This window comes from Oryzias latipes, chromosome 7 (genome assembly GCF_053564925.1).
Source record: "Oryzias latipes strain Hd-rR chromosome 7, Olatipes_Hd-rR_3.1".
Taxonomy (NCBI): Eukaryota; Metazoa; Chordata; class Actinopteri; order Beloniformes; family Adrianichthyidae; genus Oryzias; species Oryzias latipes.
The window spans coordinates 17,151,553-17,174,011 of record NC_136243.1 but is presented as its reverse complement, the minus strand read 5'-3'; the positions used below and the strand labels follow the sequence as shown (position 1 = coordinate 17,174,011).

Sequence of the window (22,459 nt, the reverse complement as noted above, 5' to 3'; positions counted from 1 at the left end):
AGCATTGCTAAAAAAAAAGCATAAAATTACTCCAAATGAATAAAACTCCTAAACACAGACATCAAATGACAATTTTATATATAATATGTGATATACACACTTGTTTTTTTTTTTAACAATTTTTAAAATGCTTTTTTTTATTTTTCTGCTGCTGCTGAAATTTGTTTTTCTTTCACAATAAAAGAGGTTATAGATCTTCATATCCCTTTCATTGTGACCTGGTGGTTTTTATATAGAAATGTTTCTTCACTGCCAGTGAGCCATGCAAGTTAGATTTCAGTGGGTTTATTTGTTTCAATTAAATAAAGAGATTCTGTTCTTTTCAATAATTAAATCAGGATTCTCCCTTCCCATGCATCATGACATAACAGAGCTGTTGTCCCATTAAAGAACAACCGTAGAAGAATCCGGTAAAACCTTGAGATTATATGTGCAAAAAGTTATTCTCTGAAATCCATATTTAGGCTGTAAAACATTTTTTGAACTTGCCTTACAATATTAGATAAAATAATTAGATTTTTCCTACAAAGACATAAATAAGTGGTCTCAGGTGTCTGTTAAAGAGGATGCCAAATAATTCTTCTGTTGGATCAAGTGTGGGGGTGTCCAGTGCGCGCACGCAGCAGGGTGGAGCTGGAGGCGGGCTGCGCCACTGGGAAAAGACGCACCGCTCCGCTATTGGACCACAAGCAAAGTGGAAGAGTTCACTGAAGCTCGAAGTGGATTTCGCTTGGATTTTTTTTTGTTTGGGAACTGAGGACGAGGTGTCTTCCACCTGCGGGGGTTTCAGCGCGCGTCCAACAGCTGCGTGTACGCCATCGTGCTCTACAATGAAGTGTTTCTTATTAGAGCAGGCTGCCGGAGCTGGCCGTGCGTAAAGTTCTCCCTCTCCGCTCCCCGTTCCACGGTCCAAGCCGCATGAGTTCACCGCTGTCTTTGGGTCAGCTGGCCGGGGTTCCGTTTGAAATAATGCACCCCACCATGGAGAAAGACACGACCTACACCAAGATCTTTGTCGGCGGGCTGCCCTATCACACCAGCGACGCCTCACTTCGGAAATATTTCGAGACTTTCGGCGACATCGACGAGGCGGTGGTGATCACGGACAAACAGACGGGGAAATCCAGAGGATATGGATTTGTAAGTTCATTCGTTTTCTTTTCAGTCTTTCTGATTTGGGGTTTTTGTTCAGTGAAATGCTGCAGATCTTTTGAGAAAAATCTAAAACCGAGCTTCTTCTTGTTTTTGGATTCTCTTGATTGTCACTTTAACCTCTGGCAAGTTTTCTTAGCCCTGCAGGCTTCACTGGCTGTCACTCTGTTCAGTCAGAATCCACATGTGGAGTGTCGGCTGATGTCAGTCCCATGCCTAAGGCGTGAGGAGCAGGTTCTCTCTTGAAAGTGTGTCACCAATTATCTCTGCGCTCGCCGAAAAGGAGCGTGCGCGCAGACAGAGACAGATGTGCGTGTGTGTGTGTGTGTGTGTGTGTGTGTGTGTGTGTGTGTGTGTGTGTGTGTGTGAGAGAGAGAGACAGACAAACCCGGGGTGGGGGTGTGTTTGGTCCCAGAGGTGTGACATGTCGGTTGGCAGTGTAAGATAAGGCTGCTGTGGTTTCGTTGCGACTTCCTCCCTTGCAGCCCCCCCCCCCCCCCCCCCCCCCCCACCTCCTGCCAGGATGAGTTTGATTGGTTGTTTTGTTTGTGAGTCAAACAGACAGACAGAGAGGAAGGCCGGATAGACTGGTGTGTGTTGGACTTTTGTTTCACTCATGTCGGCCTGTGCATCACACTAGTAGATGTGGTTTCAGCTTCTCCTCCTCAGAGCGCACAGATCCCCCTTACTTCCCCTTTTTCACTATTTTAACAAACCAGAAACCCATCTGCAGTCTGATTTTAGAACAACAGGAGCTGTGTTTTTGTGTGGTCTCACTGTTTTTATTTTTTCTTGTTTATTTAAAGTTTCTTAAATAATTACCATAGACAAGACTATGTGTAACGATTAATCGATTATAAACGATCCAACCAGTTCGATCTGTCTGAGGCAAGTTGGTAATCGGCCTCCACCATTATAAAAAACGTTTCAAAATGAAATCAATCGATTATATCGATATTGGAAAACACTACTGCAATTGACAAATGGTAGGTTTATTTTACTATAACGTAAAAACGAGTAAGTGCATCACAGCGGACAACACACACGCGATGACGACAAAAAAATGATCAGTCCATCATTCCAGTCCAATGTGTGGACATTTTGCAAAGACATGTGACCATACAGTGTGGTAGAATGTTCTGATAATGTGCCGTGTGTATTATTTTGATGTGGAAAAACAACAGTGGGCTGAACTTTATGAAACTAAAATGTGAAAGAATTTGCCATTAATTCTTCTTTACATGTTTGTTTGTTTGTTGGTTTGTACACATATTTAACTATCTTAACTTGATAATCTTGCAAGAAATACAAGGAATTTGGAAAAATTCACCTGCATATTCACCCATATTTAGCCAAATAACCAGTATTTCTCTCCGAGTCACACTGGTTATTTGGCTAAATATGTCCTGGATCCATTTTAGGTCAGTGAATCAGATCGTTCGAAATGAACCAATATCAACTATGAATCATATCACAGATTATGATATGAATCGAATCATAAATCAAATAAATTGTTACACCTGTAATGTTAAAATAATTATTCAAATAAAGATGACATTAACACAGCATATTCATAGTATTTACAGTTCTTCAGAATCCCAAAGATTTATAGAAACAGTTGAGGCAGAAGAAGCACAATGCACGAAATTCCTAAATTGAGAGGCAAATCAGTTATGCAATGTAATTTCATTATTAATTATTGACCTTTTAAGAGTAGCTTTAAATAGAATAGTCAGAAAACGACAGCAAAATATTAAAAGAAAAGAAAAAATATTAGGATGGAGAGACTGACAAATAGACAGGCATAAAAAGAATAAAAAAGATAAATGCAACAGTGCACAAATCAGTGTCCAGCTTGTGCATGTCCCAAGCCGGGTAAATGCAGAAGGTATTGTCAGGAAGAGACGTATCAAATAGATCAAAGGAGAAGATATTGATAGATGGACATGTATGATGATTGCCTTAACTTTTTTTGATTGACTGATTTTATATATGCAACTTTTTTGACCGAACGCTTTGAGCCCAAAGCCTTGTTTTTTCAGTCGTTGAGCTTTTATATGATGCAGCACTGTGTTTGCAATATCATTTTTCACTCATCACCAGCCTCATTCTCATTAGGAAAGACTCCAGCATCTCATGTCAATCCACTTCAGTCCACTTCTGAATTGGTCCCTGATCCCCATCACATTAGCTGCTTATGATGACATAGGAATGACTCTCTGTTAGCATTGTTTTTATTCTAAATTTAACATGCAGGTTCCAAAACGTTTTTAGCTTTGAAATGTTTGGTTTAAAACAAAAAAAACTAGAGTTAGAATAAAAATCTCTTGGAATAAATCCCTGGAACTTTATCCGTGATTTTATTGGAGGTTCGCCTGATTTTTTTTTTTTATGTATTTTTGACGTTATTTTCACTTGTTTTTTCTTTGCTTTTGGATTCATGCATTTAAATTTTGTCTCTACATGTTTTGTCTTTACTCTAAAACATAAAAAACTGTCAACTGATCCTCATATTTGTGACTTTTGCAAGTAAAAATTTGACAAAAATTACTGTTTGGAACTGAGTACTTTGGATAGTTTTAGTCTCATTGTGTGACTATTGTGTAATAACATGAAAAATATCTGTAAATTGAAAAAAAAAGCTGGATATCAGGTGTTGTCACAAAAGACATTTTTAAAGATAAATCAAAAGAGCAAATTGTAAAGTAGAACAAAAACTTAGAAAGGTCCCAAAATACTAAGAGTGAAAAAAGGAAACTGGGAAAATTTGTTCATTTAGAATCCACTTGTCTGCATGTCAAAAAATGTTCCTCAATCGCAGGTCCCAAAACCCTTTTACAACTATGTTTGGATTTAAAGTTCATTTTTAATGAACCGTGTCCTTTTTTTTATTTAGAAAACAATGCAAAAGGGGGCAAAAACTTTTGATCACTATTAAATCCTCAGCTCTACAAAGCCTTGCAATGTGTTCCAGCAAACATAAGAATTGTTGGACTGTTCAAACTGGACCTAAAAAACCCAGATGGATCACTTAATTAATCATTCTTACAATTCCCATCAATTCAAATCAAACCTGCTGCTTTAAAGCAAACCTCTTATTTGTTTTAACTTCAGCAAGGTTTTCAGAAAAACTTGCACGAGGAAAGCTGTCTCTGTTCCTGATCTTGTTGCTCTAATCGTTCATTTAAGTTGTTGCACAATGCAGATGTGGAACGTTCACAGGTTGTATTAACTAGCACTGCTGTCAACAGGTGACCATGGTGGACAGGGCGGCTGCAGAGCAGGCATGCAAAGACGCAAACCCCATTATCGACGGAAGGAAGGCCAACGTCAACTTAGCGTACCTGGGAGCGAAGCCTCGGAGCTCACACTCAAGTAAGAGCGTTTGGTTCACACTCTCAACACAAGATCCACAGGAAATTGTAGTTTTTCTTATTAGACTTGATTTAAATCACAAAATATTCCATCTGTAATCCCTACCCAGTGCAAAGGAGCAGCTGCAGCATCAGTATTAAAACATCAGTCTGCTTTACAGACAAGCGTGAATAACGTGTCATATCCTGTTTCTGTTATTTATGGAATATTAAAACTCATGAGACTGCAGGATCCCTTCATGCACTTCCTGCTGTTTACAGCATGGGGTTAACTGCTCCTTCTCTGGTGGAGCATTGACTATATATAAGACAATTGCACTCAGTGACCCCTCCCCCCTTACAGTCTATAGTCATAATAGTCATTATGTTTGTCAGAATTACCAGTCTTGTTCTGCTACCTTGTTTTACTATGTTCTCGCTAATCCTAAATTCTTTTCATGATTTTTGGGTTTTAGCTTCTTGGAGCCAGTGGGTACTTCCTGTTTGGAACGCAAAAGGGGAGGGGTCACTCAGGGCAGTTCCCTAAGAAGAACCACAAACGACCACCTTTTTCTGATCTCTATTCTTATCTAATGTAGAAATATTTAGATATTCTTGTAGAAGGGCAGATGGGTCTAATATATTCAATGTTCTTTAGATTTTACTTATCTGGTTTCTTCCAAATTAATTTACGTTATGCTTTTATGTTGAATGCAGCTTCCTATATTTTCAGTTAATGCACCACAGGAACAGCAGTGAATTTTACTATTTTATACTTTCAATGTTATTTTACCAGGATGGTCTGATGAGAGCGAGTTCCACCTTTGATTCTCAGGAACAGTTGAGATTTAACTGGCCTGGGATTTGTCAGAGCTGTAATCTGGATTACAACAAAGTTGTGATTATAAACTATATGAACACAAAAATGAACGAATCAATGGTCTCAAATGCTGTGATTTTCTGTCGATAAAAAAAAAAATTATAAAAAAGATCTAAAAGGGGAAAACTCACACAGTTTTATTTGTCTTTCACCTTCTGGGAGGGGGGCATTTATGCATTTTTGTCTGATATGTGAGTGCAGCCAAATGACCCTTTTGACACTTTGGTCCATGGTTCTTCCAAATGAAAGCAAATAAAACCACAATTTATACATATAAGATGCTTATTTTAATATAAAAAATGAAAGTGATTCATTAATTTTACAGGATTCTCCTCTAATGAAATCTTAGATTTGACTAATATGTTGGTAGTCTTTGTGCCAAATGGGCCAAAAAGGAAATCCAAGGCTCATTTAATTTATTACCATCTAACTTTATTTCAGTTTGTTTCAAGAGGAAAGGCAGAAAACTGGTCAAGATGATTGAATGTTTTTGCTTTTCTGAAACAGATGAGTTTTTTGGATTACAGAAAGTGAAAACTGAAAGCCAGTGCAACAGAGAGGTATGAAATTGAGTCGGGGCGGATAAATCATGGTAAGCCACTGGAATGCTCATCACCCAGCCAGCTATCTCTGCCCATTCCCGCCCTGCGTTTGTTTTTTAGTCTGCTCGAGTTTACCCGCAGCTTTCCTGCTGCTGGGCTTTCTCCACCACACATGCTGCACGCCTCCCCCTCTGAGTTCTGGTTGCACATCAGACCTTGACAGCAGCTTTCCAGCTTCCTCAAAGCTGGCCGGCTGGAAAGCAGTTGAGTGTAGGTGTGATTGACAAACAGTGGTGCCGGCAAGAGCCGGCTGTGTCCTCGGAAGGCTCTGCAGCCTAGCTGCTGGTGCGTGCAGCTGATCAGAGATGGCTGTGCTGGGCGTTTTGCTATTGTTTGCGTGTGCGGGAGAAGGACAGAAAAGGCCAAGAGGCGATGGGAGTGTTAAGACGAGGAAATAACAGCATGTCTGTTCTCTTTGTCTTTCGGAAGACAGAAAATACACATTCAGAGGCAAGTTTGGAGGAGGAGTGATGGGAGCATAATTAAAAAAAGGGGACCAGAAAGGAATGAATCACAAGAGGAATGAAGAAATGAAGTCAGAGGGAGGGGCAGAGAGGAGGACGAGGAGGATAACTTTCCCTTTTCTTACTCATCCGCATTTCTGGTGAAGATGCAACAAGGTCACGGATGTTTGTGTGCAAGAGATCACAAATTATTTGCGAATGTGCAGAAAAGGCTGTCAGCCGGACACTGATGTTTGTGTTACAGTGCGAGATGCCAACAGAGGCCAGAGTGAATCAAAGCGGGTCAACAGTAACTCTCCTCACCTCTGCTTCTCTTTCTGTTCGCAGCTCTTTCTGGTGGAGTTCAGCAAATCCAGCCCACGTGGACTCAGAGGCAATACGGGTAAGACGGAGAAGAATCGATCCCACTGTCCTCCTCCACATGGTTAACCCCACCTCCCTCCTTGACAGCTGTGAACTCTCCTTCCTGCTCCGCATCGAGGTCGTGGTAGTTACTGCCAGTCTGCAGTGAGAGGAAAAACAATTGCAGCACAAATGTTGTTTGTGTAGATGCCTCAGAGAGGCCTGCATCTGAACAGAGGAGGTTTGTGGCAGCTCGTTTCCCAGAGGTTCATCTGTTCCTTTAACTGATACCCGAGCTGGACTTTAGATCCACCTTAACAGTCTTCTTCACCTGCAGCGCACACTCATGTCATATTTGGGTCATAAAAAATGATCTGTCTAATGAGTTGAAGTGGTTCAGGAGTGGTAACATCCTGGCTTCCATGGCTTTCATGAAAGAAGTAGGAGAAAAACTCAAAGCAGTGCAGGTGGAGGTGCCTGGTGGTGTAGTGGTTAGCACGCTTACTTAATAGCGAGAAGGTCCTGGTATGAATTCCACCTGGGTCTTTTCCGTGTGGAGTTTGCATGGTTTCTCTGTGAGCGTCACAGTCTAAAAACACGCGTGTGCCTGTGATGGACTGGTGACTGTCCGAATTCAATTCACTTTTATTTATATAGCCCAATATTACAACAGTAGTCGTCAAGAAGAAATCTGAAATCTGTACAGAAGAAATCTGAAATTTTAAAATCAATCGAATTTATTAAAATGAGGAGTTTAAGTCGCAGCAGCTAAACAACTGCATAATAAAGAAAAAAAATCATATAACAGTCCCAGTGGAGTATTTTCACACTTTTGGGAGAAATTTATTTAACAAAATACGGGAACAAGAAAAGCTATTTCTCATTGAAAAGCTGATCATAACAGAATAGAAAACATTAATAGACTGAATATTTGAACACTTCACTACAGTAACACATTGATGCTTATTTAGCTTCTTAAAAACATAGGAAGAATCTAGTATATATAAGCAACATATGACCAATTCTCCAGATAACCATAAAGAATGTGCTAACAAGTCAACTAAACTCTTTATATTACTTCAAATATTTAAATCTGTTAAATTCTTCATCTTCTGTGTCGCTTTGGCACAATTTCACCAAGCCTAACAAATACAGCGCCCTCTAGTGGTTTTTTCATTTTTTTTTTTAAAGAAAATCATAAGAAAATTGCACCTGAGTATGTTGCAACCCTGGCCAAACTGTGCAAAACAAAGTGACTTATACTCTGAAAAATACATGTGACAAAAAAATCATGAAGTTTGTGGTTTGGCAGTAAAATATTTATCAGCATTTATAAAAAGCTTTGGTACTTCAATAGCACTTTACTACCTTCTTAGAAGGCCCAAAGGACTTTACAGTCACAACCCCATTTACCCCAAAAGACTCACATTCACACACTGATGGCAGTTCCAAACACTGGCACCAACCTGTAACCACCAGAAGCAATGGGGGGTTCAGTGTCTTGCCCAAAGACACTTAGACATATAGGCGTGTAAGGCGGGAATCAAACCTCCCATCAGAGGTCGACCATTCTACCGCCCACTTTAGCTCATTCTCACAGAGGAGTCAACCTGTCGGCGATCCACTTTTCTGACGATCCATTCTTTTCTTTTTTTAGGGAGAAATGCATTTCAGCACTTATAATTTAGAGAAACAACAACTTTACTTTAACTCCACAAAAATTATTTAAAATTAAAACTGAAATGTTGTTGTTTTATCTCCACCACAGTTTTAGAAGGTTTGATAAGTACTTCATTTACATTTTAGTCTACTAATAATTTGTATTTGCAGTCTTTTGGGTAATTTTGTTTACATGCTATAATTTTTCTGGTGAAACTTCAATAATAAAAACACTATTTAAATATTTAGTGTTGTTTCTATTGGAGAAATGTAGACTTAAGATAAGAAATGAATTTTTGACCTGAAAAAGCAGTATACCCACTGAAGAAAGCATCTTGATAATAGAAAAGTCCTGCAGCTCTGCAAAGGATTTCAACCAGTGCTGTAAACATTAAGAAAATACTGCTTCAATTTCCAATCAGAAATCAGGGGAAATTTAAGGGGAAACTTGGTTGTTGAAGTGAAACAATGCAACTTGAAAATTGCTGAACAGTAACTGGTTCATTCTGGCATGTTTTGTTGCTATGGACAGAGAAGACTATTGGTTTCCAGTTTCATTTGCACATATACTTATATACACACATAAACGTTTGTGCTAACTCATGGCTGTTTAAGCTAATATATACACAGCACTATCAGGTACACATCTGGCCAGTTCACAGCAAGGGCAGACCTTCAAATCCCCAGAGAACTCACAAAAAAACCAACTGTGCAGCTCTAACTGTTTCAGAACTTTCTCACATGACTTTTGAGGCCGTCCTCTGGAAACCACAAATTTCTGAACAAGGATCATGTGCCTTACTTCTGTCTCAAACTGTTTTCACACAGTGGTCTCCCTGAAAATGCAGCATGCGTGACAGCTGCAGGATTGTAAGGTTCTCTTCACCAATCAGGCTTATTCAATAACTGATGCAGACTCTGGCTGGTCTCTGTTGCTTCCTTGTAGGAAAAATCTGAGCTTTTAAATGTGGATAGAACCGTTACTCTGTTGCCCCATGGTGCAGAGTGGAAAAAAGGGTACAGAGCTGCTGTGAGAGACATTTTCAACTTCAAGTAAGAAGCTACAGGATAGAAACATCAACAGTTCATGAGGACATATAAGCTTTCCCAGGTAAACATGATAACAGATAATTTAAGTTTTTTACTTATAGAAGCATTTCAACTACGTTAAAACTGGCAAAATCGGAAATGTATTTCAAGGAATAACAAATGAACTCAATAAAAAAAGGGTTTTATCAGCTGGAGCCCCAATTTATGTATAAAAAAAAGCAATAAAAACCCAAATATATTCTTGAAATCTGTTATTCTATGAAAGTTAGATTTTTTGAATAAAATCATGGGAATGAATACACTTTCCCATAATACCGGTATTCTATTTGTTTGGGAAGGGTCTGCATATGTATGCAGAAGTTGCCAACATAAATTCATCATAGACATAGATGGACATATATACATTTATATACTTACATTACACACATATTACAGTACACATTGCAAATATAACATTTGCCAAACAGAGTTTGATTAAGTGCATGAAAGGAAGTAATATGAATCTAATTTATAAATGATCCTACCAAAATTTTTTTTTTACTTTGTGCTGCCAGAGCTGAAACAAAAGAAAAAACGACATCCCGCATCCTCACAGCGACACTCCCACAGGGTAAACACAGACAAACCAAAAAAAAACTTTTTGTTTGCACGGGTGAAACACCTTCAGCTAAAATGTTTCTGAAAGACGTTTGTTTTTCATAACTAATGAGATGTTTCACGAGGAAAACACTGTCATCTGGTGATTGTTTTAGTTATTTTAATAATCAGACTAAAGGTGGACTTTTTTGTTATTAACATGTACTGCCTAACTAGAGTACCAGACTAAGATTTTTATTTTTTCCCCTTTGTCAGGTACACATTTTCTTTTTACTGCATTTTTAACCATATAACGCTAATCTATTATTAAATTCAGAACAAATCTGTTTTTTTTTAAGGAAACAACAAGTACACCCCTACAGTATTCAGACATGTAAATTAAGCCTTATTGCAAAGTAGAAGACTCTTAAAGTGATTCTTTAAAAAAAATTTTTTTTTTTGTTGCTCGATTTTTTTTTTTTTTAATAATTCACAACACTTTTGCTTTTGTTGTTCTTAATGAAACTATGATGCTTCCCTTTGCACAGCTGGATCAACAACATCCCACCTGCATGTGCTGCTGTTTCCTCTGATTTAACCACAACTGATCAAGTCGCATTTTACAACGATAGGAAGGATCCCCCATAATTCTAAAGAAATCAGTCTGTTAAGAAAGAAGAAAAAAAGCTGAAGCATTCTTAAGTGAAATAACTGTAGGATTGATTTACTAGGGTTTTGAGTGCAAAGTTTTATTGACATCGTCATCATCTATTTCCTGTTTTTGCTACTATTTGTGTTGGCCAATTCTGATTTCAATGTTATAACGAGACCAGCAGCTCTGGGATCATATATTAGTAGGAGAGTTTTGAAGATCTTAGTCTTTTAATCACAGAACAATTGAAAAGAATGGAACATTTCTAATCATCTATATTTTAAACATATTCATAAAAAGTCTGTTGCAGAAGAGGATTTGATACCAAAACCTAAAGTACTGCTGACTTGAGAAGATTCAAGTGCTGAACAGCTGCCAAAGTTGTTGTTCTTTGGATGAATAATCTAGAAGTTTATTTCTCTACGGCGTTGATTATCTGTCAAAAATCATGCAACTAGGCCCTTGTTTTTTAAAATGCTCACCATAAAATGCTCCTGTCTGCACAGAACAAAGCAGATTCTCTAACTTTCCCAGCCAGAAATGAAAACAAAAACAGATTTTTCGTTTAACTTTTATTGAAACTAGGAGAAACTTATTAAAATTAACCTGTACATCTGTTGTTTTTTTTATGCAATATAGTTTTGTTGTATTGTATACATTTTTGTATACAATATAGTTATGTATATATCTTGTTTTTGCTCAACTAATTTTGTCTGTGAGCCAGGCTTTGGACATTCAGTCCCTCCCAATATTGAATTCAGTTTGAATAAATTTATGAACAAATGACACTTAGAGACTTTATATAAATGGATTGAATAAACAATTACTCTAAAACATTGAAGCAACATGCAGTATTGACCTCCGTAGGCATGAAGCATTGACTTGTGTTTGCACTCTCATGAGCTTCAGTGCATTATCCTAGCTGTACTGCCTCAATTTTTGTCATGTCATATCGCTCAACCAGCAGCAGTCATTCCAAGCTGTTTGTCTTTTTGGTAAAGGTTGTAGTTTCTGTCAGACGTCACTGCTTCAAGTACACTGGCTGACAAAGTATTCCAGTTTTTAAGCTGGAAAAAGGAAATCTTAAAAGCCTTCTAAAAGTCTTCTTCTTTGTGTACAAAGGACACATCTGTCCCATTTTGAACCTCTGTGCTCCGCGGCTTGCAGGGTTTTTGACATGATCAGTATGACTGCAGTCAGTTGTGAACGTTTCTTGGCAACTTGAGGGTTTTTAGTGTTTTGGAACAGATGGCAGCTTCAGGTTCAAACTGGAATGTCAAAAAGAAATGAAGATTTCGGTTAGGAACATATTTTTTTTGCAGACTAAACAGTAAAGCATTTGATGGTTTGAAATGTTCATCTTTACGGGGGTTCTTATAAACCTTTTATGTCATGAGTTACAGTTTTGTCTGCACAGATGATTTACTTTTAATAATGCTGATAAAGGTGACATACCGGCATGTTTTTGTCAGAATCCAATGTTTTTGTTGTTGAGGTCATTTAAGACAATAAAGTCCAATAAGAATTGCTAAAAAATAAAAAAAGGTTGTAAAAATAAAAAAGGCTAAAGTAAGATTGAAAAACTAAAGTGGAAATTGTTCAATTATACTGTAAATGTTATCTATTTTAGACACATTTCTGAGGAACTACTGCTGCTCTGCAGGAACTATGTCCCAGAAAACAACATTTTAAAAAAAGAATTTGACTATAAAAGTCATATTTATAATTAAAAAATCTCTGGGAATGGTTTTACAATAGATCAAACAACAATTGGAGTTAGTCTTTGATGAGGAGATAACACCACCAGATGTGTCCAGCCAAACAGAAGCTTCAAGGTCGGGCTCAACGTCACAGAAGAAGCCCCTTACTGCTGTTTCTAGATCTAGATCATTTTGTTCATTCTGAAAAAGATTGTTTATTATTAGAAAAGTTTGAAGATTCAGTTGTTGACTCTCACAATGTTGAAAATTGTATTTCCTTCTCTTCAAGCTTCAAGCTGCCTTTTCTATCTTGTATTTTACTTTACAGGATCCTGTTAGCCGAAGTGGCAACCAGAATGTCAAATGTAGACAATTCTCCTATAGAAAAAAAAACATTGTTTCTTAAACTGCTTAGAAAATTAGTGACCTAAACCGGCTTCAACACTAGTGAGCTTGGAGCTGAACTAAAAAAAAACACAAAATCTCACAAATATTTTTGTCTAGAGATATGAGTCATATCTTCTTAAAAATATCTACTTTTAATCAAAATTTATAATGAAACTAGTTTCACTTTACATTTTTAGCAGCATTTTGATTTGTGAATGGTGAGTGGTCTTGTTTCAAGAAACGGACTTGCTCAAATTTATCTGTAACCCTTGTGCTATCTAAGATGACCCCACCCTTACATGACGTGTTCTCCCTACCCTGACAAAGGTGGATAAAGGTGGAAAGATTTCATGTAATCCATGGACACCAGTGAAGATCACAAATCATTGAAGAAAAAAGGTTCAGAGCACTGTCTAGTGGGTCTAAATGACCCAACTCCCAATGTTAAAGTGCCTAGGATAGCACAAGGGTTAAATGTATAATTCTAGTCTTATTTTATGTTGTTTATTGTCTAGATATAAGGATAGTTGAGCCGTTATAGTGCTTGTATTGCATATATTTGCTGGGAACGTGTATAAATATACTTATTTTAAAGATATTAACTTTTTTGAGCATTCCATTCTAAGACATAACATTTCCAATTACCACAACAAAAAACTTAGATGAGGGTTTATAGCTAATCTCAAGACTTAATTTAGGGACATCCTAACTTTTTCAAAGACTACTTGACCAAGACAAATTGTATTCGTTCCATTGTCAGATTTGTATTCTTACTATTTTTTAGCCTGCTTTATTTAGGAAGGACATTTTTCTCATGGGGGGTTTTGTGAGGACAGGATTTCTCTTCGCATTTGCGGGGGATTTCTACAAATTGTGGCTACATAATTATTCCTGTTACTTCACAAAAGAACAGAAACCAAAAAAACTTTTGCCAAAAAGAATTTTTGGCCAATTTTCAGGTGCCACCTTTAAATGTAAAAACGAATATAATGTGTATTTTCTCTCACTGTGTTGCCTCTGCGATCCCTCGTGGCTTTTCTTCTCTGCTCTTTCATCAGCCCCCTCAGACAAACAGACTCAGCAAACAACAAACATGTACACAGCACAGTTCATTCCTTTTGTTTATTTGCGTTAGGTATAAAAAATACGTGGAACAGGCTATGGGGTGCATCTGGGTGGGAAGAAGCCCCCACTCAAGGACCAGGGGATGGAATCTGTCGCCCTAACGTCTTTCTCCTGCCTCTGAGGTTTCAGCAGAACCTAGTAGTGGTGTGGTTGAATTTTCCCCTAAAATGTTGTTCAGAAAGGAAAGCAGTGTGTGGCCGGTTGCTGTTGGAGCATGGACCACAAAGCTGTAGGGGATGGAGGGTGACAGACGTACAGCACACCTCTGGTCTGACGTACATCCATTTACCGCCCAAAGAGGTTTCTGATCAGACATTCCTCTTTTGTGTCTTTATGCTGTCGTTTTTTTGCTATACTTTTCCAACTCAGGTTTCAGTCGGCCTGTCATCCTCCCACACTCGGCTCCTTTGCTTCCCAGCCTCTTCTGTTTCTCCTTTACTATTGTGGACTTTGAGGTAAACGACAAACCCTCTGGTGGATTATTTTTTTTGTCATCCAGGGACTCAATTAGGAAAAGAACATCTGATGGATGAAAGAATAAACCTAAAGAGATCATGCTGGAAGATTGTTATTTTGCAAAAAGCTCTTTTTGTTAAGTTTTCAGTTGAAGTTCCCTTCAGATGGAGAAGAGCCGCAAACTCTCATTTTATTGAACTCAGCAGCTGCATCCTGTCTTATCAAAACAATAAATGAAGACATAAGGTTTACTGTTAACTTCATTTCTCAATTGTCACTTCTACCCGGTGTTTAATATGAAAAAATTTGTCATATTTTTATAAGTCATTAAAAAAAACATAATTATTCCTGATTCTGCATCGTGCCTGACGGTTGCTTTAATTTGAGCTGTTAAATACTTCCTTATACTTAAATACTTCCAGACTTCCAGCAACCCTTTCACCCCAAAAGGGGGGTGGGTTCAGAAAAACTGATGGATGAATTTGGTTTATTTACTTATGCTCTCTGGTCATTTCATTAGGCACACCTGTCCAACGCAAATTTCTAATCAGCCAATCACATGACAGTAACTCAATGCATTTAGGTGTGTGGACATGGTCAAAGCCAACTTCCTGCAGTTCAAACAGAGCCTCAGAATGGGGAAGAAAGGTGATTTTAGAGACTTTGAGTGTGGCATGGTTGTTGGTGCCAGACAGGCTGGTCTGAGTATTTCTGCTGATCCACTGGGATTTTCACCCACAACCATTATTAGGGTTTACAGAGAATGGTCAGAAAAAGAGAAAATATCCAGTGAGCGGCAGTTCTGTGGGCGGAAAGGCCTTGTTGATTCCAGAGGTCAGAGGAGAATGACCAGACTGGTTCCACCTCTAGAAAGGCAACAGGAACTCAAAATACCACTGGTTACAACCGAGGTCAACCTTGAGGCAGATGTGTCTATGAAGACTCTCATTCATCCAGGTTGGTTCCATTGTAGTAGGTTTAGGGGCTGTCATCTGGACTTAGTTTTAAAGTTAGAAGACGTTTCACCTCTTATCCAAGAGGCTTTGTCAATTCTGAATTAGCTGGTCGAAGGGCTGGTATATATGCGCTCATGGGGGAGGAGTCAGACCTGAAACTGGATGGTATTGACAACTTAGCCTACATGGGGCAGATGGGCTACATTGCAGATTCCCATCCTAACTCAACGCTCTGAATTTACCCAGACTTGGGACAGGCATGTGGAAAAACTGAGGAGTGCCCCTATGTGGTTCCAAACTTTCAGCACCAGTATCCCAGGTTGTCTCCCTTCCAAGTACCAACAAGATCCAGTGCTGGTTAGCAGTTTACGCAGTTCTGGCGGATCCACTTCAGGATGTGACGGTTTAAGAGTTAGAGCAGAATATAAACACTGAAGTGGATCCGCCAGAACTGCGTAAACTGCTAACCAGCACTGGATCTTGTTGGTACTTGGAAGGGAGACAACCTGGGATACTGGTGCTGAAAGTTTGCAGTTTACGCAGTTCTGGCGGATCCACTTCAGGATGTGACGGTTTAAGAGTTAGAGCAGAATATAAACACTGAAGCTAAAGCTTTTGTATTAGGATGTTACAGAAAAATCATCTGAAAACGTTATTCTGTATTGAATTCATGGATATGTTTTTGACAACTGCGCTCTTGTTTGTAAAGTCTTCTTTTTACCCTGTAAAGTCAAAAATGTCTCTTTCATTGGGTTTGCAGCTTTCAACTGGTTATAAGGATGTTCAACAAGTGAGCTTCATACTGCAATTTCACTGCGCTGACAGCAACATTTCATCAGTCTGTGGCATTCAGAGTTCAAGACTGAGCTGGCGTGACTGGCTGTGCTGGGATAAGGCCCCCTAAATCTGTCAGTGGTTTCACATCGTCTCTGTATCACACAACAGAGTCTTCCATGATTCAAACTGATGTGCGTGACAGCGGAGCCGAGTGCAGCGTTGATGTTGGTCCTTCTAATGCCCGCCCCCCTGCAGGACATCATCCAGAGAGGACAGAAGGTCACGAGTGTGTGTCTCCGTTAGTTGTCTTTTTGATTGACTCACCCGTACCACCCTCAATCCACTTATTAAAATCACTCCGGCCGAAAGAAGAGAAGTGCGGCCCGATCCCTCATCTCTGTGTCCTTCACCCCATCCTGCAGGAAGGCTAGACTTAAACCTTCAGGAAGCACTCACCACAAATGCCTTTTTGTTCGTTCTGCCTCTTATCTCTTTCATCTGATGCCCACTCTGAGAAAGGACAGTGAGGGGGAGGAACATGGCTGTGAGGGAGTAAAACCAAGAGAGGCGAGGGAGCTGGGAGTCAGTGGAGGTTATTCTGCTCTCATGAGTCTGTTAGTGAGCGTACACCCATGCAGCTGTGCCAATTAGCCCTACCATCTTCCAACCCCCCCCCCAAACACACACACACACACATCAGCGTCCTTTTCTAAACTCCTAATCTAACAACACACAACCTGTTCGGTGTGCTTCGCATTTCCTTTTGTTCCTATTGGCTCTCTCCGGGGACTTCGAGCGTGTGATTCATTGTGTAAGAGCACAGCACATCTGCCCGCATATCCAGCCTGTGTGTGTGTGTGTGTGTGTGTGTGTGTGTTTGCGCACATGCATGTCTGCTCGACAGCCAGTAATGATGTCAGAAGTGGGGTGGGGAGGAGGCAAAGAGAGGCGCAACTCCTTCCCGTGTGATATCTCTGTCACATTGGATCAGTCAGACGGGCGCACAGGAAGGCTGTGCAGCACAGCCACGGCAGTGACACACTTGCTCACTGTATTCTGCGGGCAGATTTCATATCAGTTGTATAAGCTGTGCTAGAAACAACTTTTGGGACAGTAAAGTAAGAATTTCTGTCACATATTGCGTTTTTCTGTCCTTTTAAAGTCAATTTTTAGGATAATTTTTCAATTTAATGAATTGTGGCCACTACTTTATCTGACAACAAATAAGGCTGGACTTAAAACACAACAATGACAACTTATCAAATCAATTAATTCCTGCTCCTATGACATCCTTTAACCCTTGTACTATCCTAGGCACTTTAACATTGGGAGTTGGGTCATCTAGACCCACTAGACAGTGCTCTGAACCTTTTTTCTTCAATGATTTGTGATCTTCACTGGTGTCCATGGATTACATGAAATCTTTCCACCTTTCTCCACCTGTGTCATGGTAGGGAGAACACGTCAATGTGAGGGTGGGGTCATCTAAGATAACACAAGGGTTAAAGCTCCATAGCATTTAGTTAATGCAAGTTCCAACTTTGTTTTATTCAAATCCCTGCTTATATCAATACTCCTGTATTATTATTAACTGGTTTGAAAACATATTAGAAAAACACACTTGTCATAATATTAATCCGACTGAATTGTATAATAAACTGCAATCCTAACTCTGTGAATCTGTATGAAATAAACCTAGAAATCATCAGTGTTAAAATTCCAGCAGAAGAAACACAGTGTCCTTTTCCTTTAGAGCCATCAAAGGGTTTGCTGCTGTAATTGTTCCTTTCGTGTCTTTCCTGCCAGTCAGGTTTGTGTTGATGATGCAGAAGCTGGGAGCCATTTCTCAAAAAAGAGAGACCCGTTTGCTGTGCAGTGAGAATGCAGCTGTGAACTGAAAGGGACAGCAAGAACACGGAGCTTGACCCTTAGTTCTGATTCCAATCTTGTAGGTTGTGTTCACTGCTCTTTTTTTGTCAAAATAATAAAAAATATACACAATAATCTTCAAACACACATTATTGTCCTCAGGTTTTCTGCCCCAGTACAGTGTTGAGTAAGTTGTTAGGGGTCTGTTAAGAAAAACTAAAATATTGAACACTGACTGTGGATCAGTGCATCATTGTAGAAAAAAAACTTTTCATGTTGTTGTTATGATTATTTATACATTTGCATTGAAAAAGGTCAAATATTGGATATTTAAATCACAAATGGGCTCTGGAAGAGTCCGGCAGACGCTCACCACTGACCGTTTTTTTTCTGTTTTGTGTAAGCAGCAGAAAACGAGCCAACCTGGAGTGAGTGTTTGTTGTGAAAGCACACTCAACCCTTTCTCTGGCTGTGTTTAGCGGTAAGCAGCAGCAACAGCAAGTCGCCTCTGCTCAGTCTCAAATGACACGTCCACTGTCAGGTTAAGGGGTTTTCCCGTACAGCCTGACCAGAGAAGTCTGTTTTAAGCCCTCTCCTGATCTGCCGTTTCCATCGAAGTTTGACCTACTTCCTCTGACACGATAGCTGCTTCTGCCAGATGTGACTGAGGCAGTTCAGGTTAAGTGGGCATCCACAGGCCAAACCCTGACTGAACACAGAAAGACAGACGGGGGGCTTTGTTCACCTCGTTATTGAGCCCCAAAAGTCTGCAGATTCTATGCGGTTTACAATAACAACACAGTTTTTGACTTCAGGACAATTTGTGCTTTTCATATTTTAATTGGATCAAATAGCTTTTTGTAACCTTTATAAGCTTGTGTGCTAATTAGCTTTGAACACAAGGGAGAAGGTCTATTTTTAGGCAACGGGTCAATAATATAATTGCAATTAAAGTCACTGAAGAACGCCTGTGGAAGACTCCGGATTTGAAATAAATACAGGGTCGGTCCTGGAGAAGTCACTTCTGTGTAGACCTCTGGTGCCTTCACATGATTCTGTTATAAAATCATAGTCATAAAACCTTTATTGTTTGGTCCTGGATAAACAAAATTATAAATATTGAGATGGCTCAATGAAAAAAGTTTAAAAATTCACTCTAGCATGTAAATACACGGTGTGCATAAAAACGTAAGAGAAAACACAAAATATTTTGTTTAAAGCAGTCATTGCAGAGAGAATAGAATGTTGTTTTGGAGATATTGTTTCTGTGTCAAACAGTGTCTTGCGAAAGTATTCGGCACCCTTGAACTTTTCAACCTTTTACTACATTTCAGGCTGCAAACATAAGATATAAAACTGTAATTTTTTGTGAAGAATCAACAAGTGGGAAACAATCATGAAGTGGAACAACATTTTTTGGATACTTCAAACTTTTTTAACAAATGAAAAAGGAAAGTTGAATTGATAGTCCATTTTTCTGGTCCGGTTTATTTTTTGGCAGAGTTTAGCTTTGTGTTTAGAGGTGAGAACCAGGTCGGCGTGGATTCTGTGATCGGTTGACACTTTGGAAAGTTCTAATGTCTGTTGATGTTAAAGCTTAATTTCCTCAGCAGTTGTGGATGTGTCCTTTTAAAACCAGAGTCTGCATGTTGTCCAGAGGATGGGCAGGTATCATTCACCTATATGAAACTTTGTATCTGCTCCATCTGTTGGGCATTGATGTTGAGTGGCTGTTGTGAGTCTGTGAAGCACAGTTCCTATGTCTCCATAACGCTGAGGTAGCTTTCTGCAAATGTTGTGTGGATCACCTGCCACTGCTCTGTCAGGCCCTGCATGTCTCAAGTGTGCAGCCAAAGCCATGAGTGTCATTCTCTCATCCCTGTAGGTGATGTCTTTGTGTACACAGAAAACAGAAAGGGGGAGACAACACAGCCCTGATGGATCTTTGTCTTAAATCCCTAAAGTGGATCTAAAACCTTTTCAAAACACATCCTGTGTTTTTTTTTCTCCATAAAATCATGAGTTGTTGGACCTGGAGGCTGGACAGTTGGTTAAAAGTGGATTGTTGGTTTGTAAAGTCCAGTTCTTAGGGTAGTCTGACGTCTTATTGGAGTTGTAACATGAAGTCAAAAGATGCATGATAGTATTACAAAAATTAAAATGCCTAAACTGGTTGCCCCCAGGTCCGTTGTTGCTCCCTGTGATGCTCTCAGCAGTTTGGATGAAATCAAGTCCTGGGACAAGCACAGAAGTGACAGAGATCTGTGTGAATTCTCTGGCAGACAGTCCGCTCAGCACTCAGTCTCTCCCTTCTTTTTTTACAGCCCGCCCCCAACCGACCTCCATGTTTGGACTGCATCTCTGTCAAGGCTAATAATGTTAAAACTGAAAGCCACATCTCTACAAAACCCAACAGGCAAACATGGATTATCAAAATGCTGTTATTCACTAAATGACAGTGAGGTGTGGATGTATTCAGATGAGTCTTGAGTCTCACTATCATAAAAGCAAACAGAGCCCAAATTTCCATGAGCTGTAATATTTTGATCTTGTCTGTGTTTGCTTTGACGGACTTGCAAAGATTTTATTTTGTTTATCTGTGATAGTTTTAATTTTACTGATTTTCTTTATAACTAAGTGACTGGCAAGAACCTTTTTAGACTTAGAATATTGTTTTAAACACCTTTTCCTTTTTTTAACAACCACTCACTTTGCTTTACCCTCCCCTCAGGTTTGCCCCACAGTACATCTACCCGCAGGCGCTCCTCCAGCCAGGCCTCCTGCTGCAGACGCACCTTGCACCCACAGCAGCAGCGTTCGCCTCCCCTTACCTGGAGTACAGCTCTGCCTACAGCCCCTACGCTCCCTCTGGGCTGGAGCAATTCCCGTACACCTCCTCACTGTCACCCTCCTCTGGCTACTTCAACTACAGCTTTACACCCGGCACACCCACGCCCACTTTAACCGCATCTCCAACGCCTCCGGCCGCCGCCATCCATCCTCCTTTGGCTGCTCTGACCGCTGTGTCCACTGCACCGCAGGCCTTCCTCCATTACCCCCTTCAGCAGCTCGACCGCATGCAGTGAACTCCTCCCACAAGGCATGCTGCGAGTCCTCTACTTGACTGTCGACCTACAGCATCATCAGAAAAGCACTGGATTGTTGGAAGAGTGTTGCTGTTAAAAGGGCTTTTGTGATGGTTCACTGTAACTGATAAGAAGGATTTGGCGTTGTCCTCAGCATGCGTCCCCTGAATGTTCAGCTCCATGGGCTACCAAGGGAGGAGAAAACTCTGTTGAGGTTGAAGGCAGTGCTGCAGGCCGAACACATGAAGACAATGAGAACATGTCCGCCTGATGTGACGCAACGGCTGCAGTTTCTCCAGAATCTTAACTCTGGGTTCAGCTAAGTTAAAGATCCGAGTTCTTTTTAAGTCTGCCACTCTGCCTCTGGCCTTAGAGGTTTAAATTCACCCAATAAAGTTAATTTTTCCCCTTTTCAATTGCCACATCTACTGTTAGCACAGAGAAGTGTATCACCAAACAAGCAATGATGCGTGAAAACAATGGCATCTGTTACTCAACTTTTGTACTATTGTTATATGGAAAACTGTCGAGACCTAAATTTATTCTTCACACGGGTGATTTTTGAGACTCTTGTTGTCTCTGAGGCTGTTTGTGTCTGTTACACTGCTATCAATACATATCAAACAATGCATTTGGATGAGGAGTGTGTGAACTACAGGAGTAGGTGATGGACCTTGTGCCAAAGGTTGGACTATACTCCTGTATCCAGTCACTAATACTGGTGTTGAGTTGTATAAAGTTTCTTGCAGTCGTGGCATCGCCACCACATTTTTAGTCATAAACCAAGCCATAAATATTTTTAAGCAAGTATGCAAAAATAAAAGGATTTGTACTAATTGTGATACCAGATGTTACCGTCATTTCATCATATTTGACTTACTGACAATTTTGGAACGATGAAACATGATGTTATGTTATTCATACTTGTTAATAAAAAAAAATCTGTTTCTTCATAACTTTGATTTATTTAACAAAAGATTTGATATCAGTGATAAATCTCCTTAAAGGGCATCGCTGATGTTTAATTAACCTGAGCAAAGACGGACAAAAGTATCATGCTGGGATTTTATATGATTGCAGTTGGTACCACAGCTGGAAGCCTTTGAATCAATGTTAAATGAGACGAATTCAGACATTTTATTCCTTCTTGATTTTACAAAGACTGAAGTGTTTAAGGGGCAGCATAAAACAGGGTTACGTAAATCAAAAATGCAGTGTAACCATTTTTCTCACATTTGTTAGGATTTTTTATTCTTTACAGATTTTGTGCACAGATGAACCAACCACTTAGTCACTTGCTTATATTTTCAGAAAAATATTGACTTTTGTTTTCCTCAGCTTCAAATTATTTACTTTTGAAAACCCATTTAAAC

General features: G+C 39.5%; 1 protein-coding gene across 1 annotated transcript; it reads left to right on the top strand.

Moving 5' to 3' along the window:
- Nucleotides 1-633: 633 nt before the first annotated feature.
- Nucleotides 634-22,042, top strand: rbm38 (RNA binding motif protein 38). The gene is made up of 4 exons (XM_004070803.5): nucleotides 634-1,140; nucleotides 4,404-4,527; nucleotides 6,779-6,833; nucleotides 20,732-22,042. The coding sequence occupies exons 1-4, from the start codon at nucleotides 919-921 to the stop codon at nucleotides 21,084-21,086; spliced, it is 756 nt and encodes a 251-aa protein (XP_004070851.1). The 5' UTR covers nucleotides 634-918; the 3' UTR covers nucleotides 21,087-22,042.
- The last annotated feature ends 417 nt before the right edge of the window (nucleotides 22,043-22,459 follow it).

Bases quoted from the DNA above. Each gene is read 5' to 3' on its own strand.
- rbm38 (XM_004070803.5), top strand. From the start codon at position 919: ATGAGTTCACCGCTGTCTTTGGGTCAGCTGGCCGGGGTTCCGTTTGAA. The intron at 4,528-6,778 runs GTAAGAGCGTTT...TTCTGTTCGCAG, and splicing joins GCCTCGGAGCTCACACTCAA to CTCTTTCTGGTGGAGTTCAG. The intron at 6,834-20,731 runs GTAAGACGGAGA...CCCTCCCCTCAG, and splicing joins TGGACTCAGAGGCAATACGG to GTTTGCCCCACAGTACATCT.